This window comes from Sebastes umbrosus, chromosome 2 (assembly GCF_015220745.1).
Source record: "Sebastes umbrosus isolate fSebUmb1 chromosome 2, fSebUmb1.pri, whole genome shotgun sequence".
NCBI lineage: Eukaryota > Metazoa > Chordata > Actinopteri > Perciformes > Sebastidae > Sebastes > Sebastes umbrosus.
In genome coordinates, this window is record NC_051270.1 from 17,303,261 (window position 1) to 17,319,096 (window position 15,836).

Sequence of the window (15,836 nt, forward strand, 5' to 3'; positions counted from 1 at the left end):
CCTCAGCTTGAATTTGTTAAATTGCTCTGTAAGGGATCTGCAAATGTAAAAATGTCTGCATATGAGGCCATTTTTTTGGCCATCTTTTGTGATGATGCAAAGCTAAAGCATTAGTTATGAATCCGTATGAAGGTAAAGCCACCGTCATAATCACGCTATGTATCTTCACTGTAGAAAAAGCAGCCACATATTAATATAAAATCACTCTCAACACCAGACGTGCTATATTTCATTCCTCTTTTATTTGTGGAAAAATATTGCGCTGTTTTCCAGTAATAAAAATGACAGGCTCTGTACATACGACTCTTCTCTTAAATACAAACACAGTCACAGGGGTCTCAAGTGCCTAACACATACATGCATACATACATACTTTACATACATACATTATCTGCCAAATAAAAAACTTAAATTATAACAGGTTTAACAAAAATCACAACGAGATGGAACACAAATAATTACATAATTAAATTAAAAGAATACATCTTTTCTTTAGATAACAAATAACATAATAAAAACAGATGATCCTAACCAACGGCAGGCGGGGTGATGGTGTCCTTCAATTGGCTAATAGTGGAAGACTGGGGGTGAAGGGAGCGGGAGTGGGCAGTGCATACATTAGACACCACACACAGGTATCCTCACACTCATACACACACACACACGCACACCTCCATAGTGCAATGGCAGTTAAGACTAGTCCTTTATAGCTTGGCTTACTTGGAAACACAACAGTGTCATCAGAGGAGGATTTTGTACTTCTTTAGGGTGTTTTTAATCAACAAATTGTGGCCAAAGGAAAACATTATGTAATCAAATAATTACACTTCCTTGTTTCACTGTCTCTTCCTTTGTTTGATTGTTGTGTTTCCTAAGTCGCCCTGCCCAAAACATTGCCCTGTGTATCACAACCTTCAGGGGTCAGGGGGCCAGTATGGCCCAACAGGATCCATGTTGGATCGATCTGCAGTCACTACTGGAGTCTCCAGTTCTCTATTTCCTGCTGAGAACCAGCTCAGCCGACACTGTCTTCGTCAGTGCTGCAGAGCTAAAGACGTACAGTTGCTGCAGAAGTCCCTCTGATTTTAATTTGGGTTTTTTTTTGTCAGGAAAAGCTCCAATTGAATGAATTCTTAACAATAAATAGACTAGCAGCTGCAGTACTAATGTTACTACATCCTTTACTCTGCAGCACTGCACACAACATGAACTGTCCAATATCCACAACAGCTTTTACACTGCATTGTAAAACCACAGCACGTAACAGTACTACAACAGTACTTCAAAAGTTCTCAGTACTCCAAAAGGTACTACACTGTTCATTCAACCAGTACTCCACGGTACTACAATATCATCGGTCAACATCCAAGTCAATACTCCATCCTGGTACGAGCAGTACATCTTCCACTGCTGCACGAGTACTCGCTCAGCACTGTTTCTTTACTAGTGCTAGTCTTCTGGTACTTCATCCACTGAGTCAGCATTAGACCTGACATCCATCGCAGGTCACAAATGTCAAGTATTCACCCGTAGTACTACTGTAGTACTAAAGTCCTTGCCAAGTCGGTGCTGACTCCGCGCTGGCTCAGTAGCACCTTGGCTCAAAGTCCTCCGGTAAATCCCAGGGAACAGCAGCAAACAGCAGGAGTAAAACCTCCCGGAGACAAGCTGAGCTCTACTGCTCAGGGCTGGTGTGTGTGGACCGCCATTAACCACAGGAAACTGGTCTGATCTGGTCTGGACTGGTATCATACCTGCAATACAGAAGGGAGAAAAGTTAGTGTTTAGTGTGCTTTTATATGCGTGTTGGGGGAAAATGATTCTGTATATTTTTTCGGGCAGATTATTGTATTTTGTGTATTCTCACCTCTGTGGCAATGATACATTCGTCTTTCTGGTCCGACATGACGTAGACGGACTGGTATTTGGCGTTGTTGGTACACTGGTACCTGCTGTCACTGGACTGTGGTATTCAACATCACTGGTTGACTGGTATTTAAGATCACTTGCTGCGTGATTGTTCAATTCGCTGGATGACTGATATTTTGCTTCGCTGCAGCTCGGTGACTCTTCTACTTGTTTCATTTCTGAAGCGTCACTGTGGGACAAAAAAGAACACAAACAGATTCAGAAATGCCGTCCTTCACACAACATATGCTATCATTGCATTTAGGCTGACGCGTGTACGTTTCACTCCATGCATGATACCAAATTTCCAACCTTTGTAATTATAGACAGTATTTTGTATGTACCTTTTTTGTCTCTTCCTGTATCTTTCCTCCGAGTCAAACTCATCCAGCATTTCACATTTAACCTCTGGCTCTTCACGCTCCTCTTCTTTACACAGCAACAGCTCCTCAGGCCGGAGCTCGTGGACCAGGTTGTACTCCACGCTGGGGTAGCGAGTCTTAAAGCCGTTCTTCTCTGATCCGTTGAGCCCGCTGATTCCACTCAGACCACCCAGCGACCCGGCGAGGTCCGAATGGTAATCCACCTTCTTGTTGGTGTTTTTAATTGACGTCGTCGTCGTCATCATAGCGCCCACCTCCTTGTCACTGCGGAGACAATTGTTGGTGGTCGTCAGGTTGTTCATGGTCTCGTGGCTGTCGCTGTGGACACTGTCGCCGTGGTGACTGTGCCTCTCCTGCAGTTTGACCCGAATGTAGACCACCAGCACCGAGCAGCCGATCAAGATCACGAGAACGAGGAAGACGCCGGCGCACACGGCCGTCCAGGGGAATCCGCCGTCGTCGTCCTCTTCGTCTTCAACGTTTTCATCTCCTGGGGAAGAATATCGCCGATCTGGTCCGTCCACCACCGGCTGACCCCTGGGAACCTCTGGTAAGAGGAACTGGCAGTTGTGACCGCCGTAGCCGGGCACACAGGCGCACACATAGCGACCGCCGCGCTCGTGGCAGGTGGCTCCGTTGTGGCAGGGGCTGTGATGGCAGCGGGAGATGGGGGAACTGCAGTTTTCGCCAGTATATCCTGTGGAAGAAGCAGAGTTTAAGAGTCTAGAACAAAACTAATATGAAACTACATAAAAGACGCATGTGTTTGTGCGCTGTCATACCTGGAGGGCAGGTACAGGTGTAACCGCTCTCTGCCTCCTGACACGTCCCGCCGTTCTGACACGGGAAGGACAGACAGTATCCAGAGATGCTGCTGCTGCTGTCCTCACAGTTAGGACCTGAAAACCCCTCAGGACACTGACAGAGGTAAGAGTTCACCAGATCCACACATTCTGCACCTGCAGAGGGGAGAGGGAGGATTAGTCTCCAGGATATTTTTAGGTTTGATTGTTGGTAAACTTACAAACGCAGAGGACAACGTACCGTTTAAACAGGGGTTGGAGGAGCAGTGGTCGATCTTCTTCTCGCAGTTGAAACCAGCGTATCCCATCGGGCACTGACAGAAGTAGCCACCTTCAGGGTTGTCGGCGCAGCGTCCGCCATTGAAGCAAGGCCCATCTGCACAGGTATTGGCACTTAACTCGCAGTTGTTGCCATAGAAGCCAGGTGGGCAGGTGCACTTATAGCCGTTATCGTTGTCCTGAAACAATATAAACGGTGGTTACACACAGGCTTGTTTCCACGAATATACATATTTTTGTTAACACATCACTTCTCTAGCTTGACACTCACAGTGCAGCTGCCTCCGTGGCGACACGGGTTTCCAGAACATTCGTTGACCTGGATCTCACAGCCGGCGCCTGTGTATCCGGGCAGACATGAGCAAGTGTAGCTGCCCTGGCCAGTGTTGGTGCAGGTGGCTCCATTAAGGCAGGGCTTATGATGTGTGCAGTAGTTCAGATCTGGAAACACCAACAATAAATTCATAAATAATACAGTTTAAATATGAAGAAAAAGAGGGCTGATTGAACGCCACGGCGTCCAAACAAAGTCGTAAATCTTTCGGTAAACTCACCCTGGTTGCAGAAGAGCCCGCCCCATCCCTCCTGGCAGTTACACTGCCACGGCTGTTGGCAGGTGCCGTGGAGGCAGCCTGGGTAACGGATACAGTCGTCACAGTAACGCCCACTGAAGCCAACGCGACACCTGGGAACATTCATCAAACTGTTAATAACAATCTATCTGTCTATTTATGATCCAGTTAAGCAACTCCCAGATATGAGGAATGCATTTTCATTGTAACTTACTTGCACTCTGCAGGTTTATCACAGAAGCCGTGTTCTTCATCACAGCCAGGAAGACAGATTGCTGCAGGGAGGAAACACATAGTGACAGGTGAATCATAGGAAACCCAAGGGTGGAAACATGTGTTTGCCCTCCATCAGTCTCCCATTCACAGAGGGGCTTTTCAAACGTCTGGTTGGCGCCTCGGCCTTCTTATCTGTTTGTCTGTCTTTCCAGCTTGTTTACCTGCTGACTTGTCTGTCTACAGTCTCTTTCATTCTCCCTGTCAGAGGCCTAATAAACCAGACAGAGGCTCGTGTTTGGTGGTTAAAGATACTCTGGACCAAACCGAGCTGCAAAGTGGAGATGGGTAAAATCTTGAAGGTCATTCCTGACCGCCGGCTGAAATGTGTTTGTCTCGTCAATGCTGCAAAAGTTGCTGAAAATGTTACCTTTCAGCTTTAACAGCCCACAGGGAACTTTGGTCACCAAACGGGGGAACCAGCCAAGCCAAGCCTTCTCCTTTAACATGGTTGTTCTCCAACACAAAAGCATCCCACACAAAGCCTCCTTTCTCCCCTTGACTGTGGGTCAGAAGTCCCTTTTCTCACCCTTGGCCCCTCTCCTCTTCTCCCCCCTCCTACTCCTCTCCTCCTTTCCTCTTCCATCAACCTATCCCCTCTCTTCTCCTCCTCTTCTTCTTCCTCTCCTCTCCTACATTCATCCTTTCCCTCCTCCGCTCCTCCCGTCTCTCCTCACTCCCCTCCTCCTCCTCCTCCTCCTCCTCCTCCTCCTCCTCCCTCCGGGGCCAGCTGGTCTGTGTGGAGCTAACCACCAGACAGCTGCTCCATTGTCTCCTCTCACCGAGCAGCTGCCCCCTCCACAACAATACACAGCCCCGCTCGGCCAATCACCGGCCCAGGCCGCAACAATACAGGACCCCCACTTGGCCAATCGGGGAGGAGGTTTGGGGGCGAGGAGGCCCCAGTGGTCTAATGGAAGGCACGCGGCGTGTGAATTACTGAGGAGCCACTGCGGCTCATTAGAATGGAGGCCTCTGGTGCTATGGGATAACTAACTGACGCCTGTTGCACACGGGCCCCGCATTAGGAGGTGGAAAAAGTCCCTCAACAATAAAGATAGGCAAGTGATTAACTTTGAAAAGCAATTACTTTTCAGAAAACCAGAAAGTCTCATCAGAGTTCATTTATAGCTCCTTAGTTTTGAGAGTTAAATAACACATTCTTGAGCTCTCTCAGCCATAACTAATGTACATTATTATTGCTCATGTATTGAGGCAGTATTTTGGGATCAGACGCTCTATGTTAACATCAACAAATCCTACTAATGGCTCCTTCACCTTATCTATCCAACAAGCAGCTGCCAGAGAATTTAAATATTAACTAGTGCAACAATACAGAGATGAACAACTGCCCCTTTTATCCTCCATTCATGGTATTTCCACCACGCCGCCTGAATGATTGAGTGTTGGATTAATAAGCAAACCCACTTACGTTCAGTGCAGTACTGCCCCTTCCAGCCAGAGTTGCATATGATCTCCCCGCGCTCGCCGCAGGAGAAGTGCCCAAAAGCGTCGTCTCTGGGCCGGCAGAAGACAGAGCAGCCGTCGCCGTAGTAGTGCTCGTCACACATGAAGCGGTAAGAGTAACGCAGCTCAGTTCTGCCGCCGGCTGTCTGCACGTCCTTGGACCACTCTTCTCCAACGGTGAGGTGACGCTGGGTGGTGACCCTGCTGATCAGACGCTCCGGGTTGTCTGCAAAAGTCATCAATGGTCATATTTTTATCACGGTTGGTGTTGTGATTGAATGCAGCATGATGTTCTGCAGAACAGGTGCACAAGGGGCGTTATGATTGCCAAATTATGACTTTTATCTAGTTTGTTAAGTAGATTTAAGATTATTTTTATAATGAAGATGTCTTTCTTTAACCTTCTATAGAAAGATGGCCACACATATTACATTACTATTAGTATATGATTGTTTTGGGGAGGTGGTTGACTGCCATAATGAAAATATTTGTTCTATATTATGCACTCTCCTTTTAGAAATAGAGTAGGTTACAACAGCCAGCTTCTTCATTATCTTGGCCACCACAGACACGCACACTCTCATGTTAGGGTCAGTTAGTCATCATTAGTGCAGTGATAAGAGCAGGACATAAAGATAACTGCCACACTGCAGGGTCAAATCTCAACTGGCACCTGCAAAACCTGTGGGTGGCCTTTATCTCATGATGTTAAATAAACCTCCAGCTGTTGAGAAGTTTGACACATAGAAACTCAAGTTATTAATCATCAAATCTAAAGGTTTATTGTGATAATATATAAGAATATGTCATCCACTTGGGAAAGAATCTCTATATGTAGGAGTGAGAGTGTCAGCATAAAACATTCATCAAGCTTTGTGTTGCACTAATGACTGAGCACTAAGTGAAAAAAACATGCTACTGGGAGAAAACAAGGCCACCATTCGCCTTCTGGCCATGTCTTTGAGTTACACTGCTGCCTTCTCTGGCTGTCACCCACCTGTTGTCAGGTCGTCCAGGGAGTCAGTGTGCAGGGCTTCAATGATCAGTGAAAACGTCCCCTGAGGAGAAACAGACAGACAGACAGACAGAGTCAACAGCTGCTCGGCCTGGAAGGAGCAGAACAGCAGAGGGCCATTATAGGAGGCCTCCCAATAAACTTCACACAGCCTAATTCTCGTGTTGATTAGGGGCCTAATAAGGGCTACTACCTGCTCCCTTTTCACACCCCTGCTACTATCACACTCTGACACTGCCGTAAAACCAAACGAGGCGGAATTTCACGCTGTGCTGCCAATGATGTGCCAACTCAGAGGATGTTAAATTTCCCACCAAGCCTGGTCGGAGGAGAGGAGCGTTTGGTGAAAACACCCCCCTCCTCCTCCTCCTCCTCTTCCATACAACACACACACACACTCACACACACTCACACTCACACACTCACACACACACGCCCCCCCTCCCCTCCCCGTTTTATCCTACCCCAAAAAGCACAGAAACACTACAATAGCCCCTCTCACACAGTGCTGACAAAGACCCTCACAAGTGTTGAGTTTGGGAGCATCTGTTGCGTTTTGCACTCTTCAAAGCTAATATGTCCCAACGGAATAAGACTACAATAACTTCACAGTCTCACATAATGCCATTTACTCCTTAAAAAATGTGACATCAATAACAAAATAGATCAGACAACATGCACAAAAACTATACATTTTAAATGCGTAAAGATGCATAAAGAGTGCGTAAAGATGCGTAAAGAGTTAATATTCTACAGTAATCTTGCAGGAAAAGTTGTAGTTGTTCAGTTGTTTATAGGTATATAAACCGGTTATTGTTCCGGTGCGCAACACAATACACCTAAAGGATAGTTCCTATGTGATGTATTAGGACCCATCACTACATCCCCCCTTCTAATTAAGAGACATTTCTTGTGGAGATGCAGAAATAACCTTCCTGAACAAAGTTATGAAAAACTCTTCTCCATACCTCAACATTTTGTAACCTGTTAACAGTTTGAAGGTATTAAAGTATTATCAAAACAATAACATCTCTATCAATAAGAACACTTAAGGCTTTTCACTTTCACTTAGTAGCTTATATATATATATATATATATATATAAACATTGCCATATACCACTAGTATGAAAACATTTTCCAACATATGTTTCTGTAAACATTGATACAATAGTCAACAAAATATTTTCAAGTATCAACTTCTCTCTCTCTTCCTAGTTCCTATGTGACGTATTAGGACCCATCACCACAGTAGTGATGTACATGATGGACAGATATACTAATATTTCTCATAATAAGATGTCTATGAGCACTCACCGGCCATCAAAGCTAATATGTCCCAATGGAATAAGACTACAATAACTTCACAGTCTCACATAATGCCATTACTCCTTAAAAAATGTGACATCAATGACAAAATAGATCACAAGACACACACAAAACTATACATTTTAAATGCGTAAAGAGTTAATATTCTACAGTAATCTTGCAAGGAAAAATTGTAGTGATGGCCATGATGGCAGACATACTAATATTTCCCAATGGAATAAGACTACAATAACTTCACAACTTCATGCGTAAAGATGCGTAAAGATACGTAGAGAGTGCGTAAAGATGCGTAAAGATGCGTAAAGAGTGCGTAAAGATGCGTAAAGAGTGCGTAAAGATGCGTAAAGAGTTAATATTCTACAGTGGTCTTGCAAGGAAAAGTTGTAGTGATGTCCATGATGGCAAACATACTAATATGTCTCATAATAAGATGTCTATAAGCACTAATATGTCTCATAATAAGATGTGTTTAGGGACTCACCGGCCATGTGAATGCGAAAGGGAAGTGGATTGGGTTGGTGAAGCTGTCCGCGTTGGTCTCAGGCACCTGGAAGGAGTTGGATCCGAGGACGGGCGTCACAGCGCCGCCGTAGGTGCAAGGAGGCTCCGGGGACACATTGGTTTGGTAATGCTTCAGACAAACCCGAAAGAAAGTCTTGCACTCGCACTGCTGGTGTTGTGCAGAGCCTCCAGATGGGCAGCAGTTGGAGTTGCCCTGAATCCCCTTCTTGTTGAGGAACTCCTGCAGCTTCAGCTCAAACACTCCGGAGCATGAAACCTAGAAAAGGTATAACAGGTAACTTCAGGATGTGTTTGAGAAATACGATACAACTTCATTTTCAGTTTGCACTGAAATTCATTTTGCATCCATAGGCAGCTCAGTTTGAGAAAAAGTACACATACAATAGACATACTGTTACCATAGACAGACAGACAAGTTAGACCCATCAGACAAAAAACAAAACACATTATTCATACATAACCCATTACAAAATGACCATATGTCCTCTGGATTTACATGTCTTTAGCAGCACATTAATTATTATTTAGCAACAAGATTGACTGATGGACTAAAAGCCTGTTCTTTAGCCTGATGAGGTTAAATGTAGGGACTCTGAATCGCCTCTTGGAGGGCAGAAGTTGATATTTAAAATGTAAGGGATCAGAAGAGATGCTGTTGGCAAGTCTGAGCATACTCTTGTTGTGAGCTGCTTGAAAGGAGCTGTATAAATATGTAAAACTTTTTTTTTTTAACAGCCACAAAAGTATGCAAACACACAGACAGCTGTGCGTAATATACCCTTTATTAATATCATCATGTTGGACCTTACCTGGCAGGTTAGTAGAGAAGAGACGGTGACAACCAGGAGGAGACACAGGCGTCCCATTGTGTTGACAGCCCTTCAACAAGCAGTGAAAGCTCCAACACTCAAACAATCATGGAGAAAGTGTTCCCTTATGTCTCAGTCAAGGTGAACTCTTGACGCGCAGGAGATGAAGATGAAGAAGATGAAGAAACTTTTTTCCTTTTGGTGCGCCTTTTCTTCTGCCTCTCTAGTTTTCCATACGAGGCACAAGTTTTTGACAGAAAAAAAAGTTTTACAGTGAAAGTAATCCTCAGCAGAAGGATCCTCTTGGTGAATGAAATCCCCGATGAGAGTTAATTCCAGTCAGTGGTTGTTGTTGGAGGAGAAGAGGCAGATCTTGATGTCCTTGTTTATTTTTTCCCACTTGATTGATAATGATATGCTGATGCTATAAGTCTCCCTCTCTCTCTCTCTCTGGGAATAACAGTGCGTGTGTCTGATGGGTGTCCTGCCCTGCACAGGGTTTTATACTGGGCCAGCAGGCGAAGGGTAATAAGATGCAAATGAGCTCCTCTTCCTCCTCCTCCCTCCACCACCACCACAAGTCCGCCCAGGGGCCATCACAAAGAAAGAGAGGAGAGAGGAGGGGGTGCACACAACTTTTCTAAACCCCCCTCCTCTCCTCCTCTCTTTCTCTCAAAGGGACAGACCAAATGGCTAGTGAGCTGTTAAATGTGCAACAACCCCTCGCTTCCCCTGATGCCTCCCTTCCTCCACAACACAACACAACACACACAGAGGCACATTTACATTCCGACAAATTCTTTAACCTTCCAGCACGAAATCCTCCACATCTCAGCAATCAAGTGATTTATACACTGCAGCCAGTCAGAATCAGATCAGAATCAGAATCAGAATCAGAATCAGAATCAGAATTAGATTCAGAATCAGAATGGTGTTTATTGCCAGGTGTAAGAGGTATACACTAGGAATTTGCTTTGGTTGTTGTTGGTGCAAGTAAACAGTATAATAACAAAAGAATAGATAAAAACGTAAGAATAAAATAAGAATAAAACAATTTAATTTCTAGCAATATACAATATACAAAATAAGCTATAAACAAAAATAAACATGATATAAACAGATAGTGCAAATATTGCCAGTGTGCAAATTCTTTAACCCCCACAGCACGAAATCCTCCACATCTCAGCAATCAAGTGATTTATACACTGCAAGCCAGTCCAGGCTGGTGGCTTCTCATATTTACACTGTAAACAATTGATGTTAATTTACAGCAGGATTTCAACAGTATTAAACTGTTATTGCTAAAAACAGTGCTTTACTGTTAATACAAAAGAAAACCTGTTAAATTATAATTTAGTAATAATAATTTAACTGAACTATAATGCATTCTTAAAAAGCAGCACTTTGATGCTGATCAACTGTCTAAAGTATCATAAGTAACAGTTTCATGCAGTATTTTTTTAATTCTGGGACCTGATCTGCACATGTGAGGCTTGTACATTGTACATGATTGTAAAATCAGTGAATTAGCTCTGTTCTTCACTCACATGTTGTTATGGTTTGCATTCTGTGCTTGTAGCCAGCTATAGACAGACACTTTGGGAAAAGTATCAACAAGTCTATTATAGCCTTTTTCCTAACAAGTGCCTTTAATTGTATTTAGTGTGACAACATAAATAGTGCATTAAAACAAATCAGTAAGATAATGTAAAAGAAAGGTGAAAAATAGCTATATAATGTATATTTAAACACTAAATTAACTGTAAAATACTGTGAAATTAATAAAAAAAAAACAGTTCAAACTGTATTTTTCATTAACAGTACAAAGCTGTAAATTTCAGCGACAGTATAATAATGATAATTTTACATTAACATAAAGGCAACCCTGCTGCCAGTTCTTTACTGTTATTTTACTGGGAAATTCTTAACAGTGTATGGTTATATGGTAAAAGCCTTAATCTGGTACTGTTCCTCTGCAGCCAGCCGGCAGCCAGCAGTCCCAACTGCACCACAACGACCATCTGCTCCAACACATTCCTATGCTGTTATACTCCAGCCCTGGTGTTCACATGTTCACACGCACACAAAAACAAGTCCTATTAGTTCCTATTACCTTATCTTTATTTTTACTGTCATACCTCTCCAAGTCCAAGTGTATCATGTTATCTTACATAATGCTAAGATAAGATATTGCTTTATTAGTCCAGCAGTGGGGAAATTTGCGCCTGGGTCAGTCCTTCATGCTGGTAGCCATCAGGCTCCACAATAAAACCCTAACCCTACATATGAGAACTTTGAGGACTTTAAAAACTTTAAACATGCACTATCTGCAACCAACTTGGACTCTAACCACAACTTACTTTACATTATACATCGTATATACCACTTTATAGACTGCACATATGCACATACTACATTTATTTATTGACGGACTGTACACACTATGTTCACCCATTCACTCTGTATCTTTTATATCTCTATTATTGCTTTTATAATTTTTATATACCTGATTTCTCCTTTGTTTCACTCTGTTTGCTGATGTTGCTGCTTTGATATCTGAATTTCCCTCCGGGAATTAATAAAGGTTCATCTTATCTTATCTTAAATGCCGAGAATACGCGTATGCATTTACAGTTCACACCATCCTCATAAATCCGAATTATGGTGATGACTAACCAAATTCCCATCAACTTGTCTGTATTTATACTCCTAAATTATATTTCAACCACTTTAAATGGATAAAGACCATCATTATGATTGTTTGAAGGCAAAATACTCTAAAACCAAGTTGCGCAAAGACGCACCAGATTACGCACACGCTGGCAGCAGGCCAACGCACCTAAACCTTTGTCACCGCATGCCTCTGTGTTTCCTTTACTTGCTCTTTGGTAGAGGCAGTAAAAAAAGACTTGGTGGTGTGTCACTCGCGTGGCTGTCATTAAGGGACTTTGTGAGGAGGAGGATGAGGAGGAGGAGGAGGAGGAGGAGGAGGAGGAGGCATAGAGGGAGTAAAGTTTTTTCTCTTTGTGCTTTCAGCTGTATGGTAATCTGGCCGGCAGCACCTGCTCTCCCACAATAATACAACACCAGAGAGAGAGAGAGAGAGAGAGAGAGAGAGAGAGAGAGAGAGAGAGAGAGAGAGAGAGAGAGAGAGAGAGAGAGAGAGAGCATGGCCGGGTGTATAAACAGTAATCTTACAATATGTTTGATAACAAAATATTACATTTCCTGCATATAATCACAAGAGATAATACATTATACACTATAGTTAACCATGGACACTACACAAGTCCCTGAAAGAATACTAATACTGTAATATGGGACAACAACACACTGACTCCACACATGGACCCACTAGCTCATTTGCATATTTGTGTGTGTGTATCCTGCAGAAAAATGTGGGGAAGAATTCGCACTTGTTGGCATGATGTTGTTATGAGCTCATCTCTGGCTGTGAAGTAACTGAAGATGTTGGTATCTCATGAATATTGTCCATCTTTTGAATTAAACTTAAGCAGACAGTCAGCAAATCAGCCAAATACGTTCTTCTGTTTTGTGATTCTGAGTCATATGAGGTTATGATTTATAAGTCTATCTATCTATCTATCTATCTATCTATCTATCTATTTATCTATCTAGGTTTATCTATCCTGGTGGAAAAACAAAGGTGATCAAGCTTTTGCCATCAGGGCCCCCAGCCTTCCTGTGATCCTTCTATTTTACCTTCTCCCCCATTTGTTTTGTAGTTTTAATGTTAGTTGTCATGTTTTTTTTTGTGATTTTTTTTACTATTTTTTATGCTGCATTGCTTGATTTACAGTTTTTCCTCAATCGCTTTGGCTCATTTTGCAAAACAGTCTTAACTTTCTCTAAACTGTAAGTGTAATCGTCACAACTGTTTGATGGGACATCACAACTCTATTGCATGTCTGCAAAATGTAGTAACTCACCCACAACACTTAATTCATGCTTCAAAACCTAGTTATTGTGTCAGTAAATTGCCACCAAAATGAAAAGTTGTTTTGTCATCGTGTGAGCCATACTGGTCAAAATGTTTAGGTGTTTTTTCACCATGGTAATCCAACCCTAACCCTAACCCTAACCCTGGAAGTGTTTCTATACAAATATCTGTTTTGTTCTACTTTTTGGTGACACTGACTGCTTACTGTACTATAGTAGTATCTGTATATACTATACAAGAATATCAGTTTTGTCTATATCTGAATACAGCTCTAACGAGCTGTTTAGACTCTGATTTCAACAGAGGTAAAAGCTTACTGAAAGTCAATAGGCCTACTGTAGTGCACAGAAAAATGTATGCATATTTCATGCATACAATGAACAGAAAATTGCCATAAAATGGCATCCATGCCAAAAATAGGTAAAGCAAAAAACAACTAATTGTACCTCCTCACAGTATGTAACACCATGTCATAGATATTTATGGAATATACATGTATGTCTGGCAGATTTTGATAATTGAATGGATCTTGGATTTTGCATGATGGCACAAACTATGAAAGAAAGTTTAGAAGTTGTGAAGAGGACGACGGGTTCACTGAGAGTCAACTCATCAGTTCTGATCAGCAGGACGTGTACAAATACTTACTCTTTTGCACACATGTGCGAAAACACGTGCAATTTTCTCGAATGAGCGAGAAATTCAAATCTGCTATGAACATCAAACTAATTGACCAGAGATTTTAACTTATCGTTTTGAAAAAAAAAACAATTCTCATTCAAAAATTGAGCCAAAGCGAATGAGGAACAACTGTTGCACTTTGCGATTGTTTTTACTAGGTAGAGCACCTTGCATTTATCTATCTATCTATCCTGTTATCTGTTCACAAAAAGGAAACGAAAGGCTGGGAGGGGAGTTGCTGATTGGATCACACTCAACCTCAACTCAACACATTGAGAGGGCCTTCTTTCTGAATGATTTCTTCATTCATGTGTCTGTAGTGAAGTCCACTGCAGAACTATACTACATAACACCACACCGCTAATTAATAACTCTAATAGAAGCTGCTTTCTCTGCACCACTGTTTTGATCTGCGGCTGGGCCTCCATTCACACTAACTCATCTCATCCCTATATGGACAGCCTTCAGTCTATCATGTCAACACACTGACAGTGCTGATGCATTGAGCTGGTGTTGTCATTGCATAAGTTTGGTGGGTCCTCCCTCTGGGGTCAGTGTATATAGATAGAGGCTAAATGAGAAGCCTATGTCTAATGTGGTTGCGTGTCCATGATGTGCTCTTTTACACCCCTCCAGGCTGATTGAAAGGCCTTTAACCTTAAGCTTTAACACTATTATCCTTGCCTGCCACAGTCTTTCCCAGATACCCGTATGTGTGTTTAGCTGGAGGACGCTGCTCCGAGCTGCTCATTTCATTTAACCAGTTGATTTCAGCCCCCTTTCTCAATGGAACTACAATGCTCCTATGTGGCGTGGCGTAAAATCCCCTCTCTTGAAGCCTTTTATTTACACTCATCCCGACTTTCAGAGGTCCCCGGTGCTCTTTCTCTTTTACCCTCTCTGTATCAGGCCAATATACTATCAGTCATTCATCACCATGACGTGGCACACATTTTCCGATTACGCCAGCAAAGTGTGACTGAAAGGCATGGTGAGATGGAAAGTGACCCCCCCACCACCACCACCACCACCACCCATCCTCGTTCATCAGCATCAAGGGGACATTTTCCCCTAAAACATAATTTACGCCACTGATTGTGTCTTTAAGGAAACAGCACAAACTCCTCCCTTTGAGTGTGTGTGTGTGTATGTTTGTATGTGTGTGTGTGTGTGTGCGTGCATGCGCAGGAGTGAGGTTAAAATTGTTTAACTGGAGGTCGATTGTTTAACTGAAGTGCTTTCCTATTGTCTATGTGTGTGTGTGTGCGTAAAGTTGCGTGTGTGCGCATGTGTGTGTGCGCATACGTGTGTGTGTGTGTGTGTGTGTGTGCAGGAGCTCTGTGACACGCAGGGGGAAACAACAAAGGAAGAGGTCTCGCGCCCCGCCGCCCATTCATCCCTTTCTCTCGCGAAGTAATTCCCATTGATTCTTATTGAACGGAGAGTCGCGAGCCCCTCGGGGGGAGAAACCGTGTGATTTGTGAAGGGTCGCGAGGACAAGACACGCCCCTCCTCGAGCACCGGCCATCTGCTCACCAAACACCACAACACACCACACCAACCAACCACCAAATGGCTTCTCTCATCATCTCTACCTCTCTATAAAGTCTTTTAATATATCCTTTTATATCCTTTTACCCTTCCTCCTCACTCTATTAATCTGTTATCTCTCATCTTCCTCCATCTCTTCCTCCTCTGTTTCTCTCCTCTCCATCCTCTGGTTTACAAGCCAAGCGTAGTAGTGTGAAGCGACTAGTGGCTCGATGGGTCCCTGGGCCAAATCACAGTGGAGGCATGCGAGGGGTATGAGGTGGCCACCGGCCATATGGCCTCTGT

General features: G+C 43.2%; 1 protein-coding gene across 1 annotated transcript; it reads right to left on the reverse strand.

Moving 5' to 3' along the window:
- Window positions 1-238: 238 nt before the first annotated feature.
- dld (deltaD) lies at window positions 239-9,815 on the reverse strand. Its single transcript, XM_037789349.1, has 12 exons — window positions 9,359-9,815; window positions 8,509-8,805; window positions 6,683-6,743; window positions 5,651-5,911; window positions 4,160-4,220; window positions 3,928-4,058; window positions 3,645-3,814; window positions 3,336-3,552; window positions 3,074-3,250; window positions 2,253-2,988; window positions 1,868-2,098; window positions 239-1,754 (listed from the first exon to the last, which is right to left on the reverse strand). The coding sequence occupies exons 1-12, from the start codon at window positions 9,413-9,415 to the stop codon at window positions 1,709-1,711; spliced, it is 2,445 nt and encodes an 814-aa protein (XP_037645277.1). The 5' UTR covers window positions 9,416-9,815; the 3' UTR covers window positions 239-1,708.
- Between the last annotated feature and the right edge of the window lie 6,021 nt (window positions 9,816-15,836).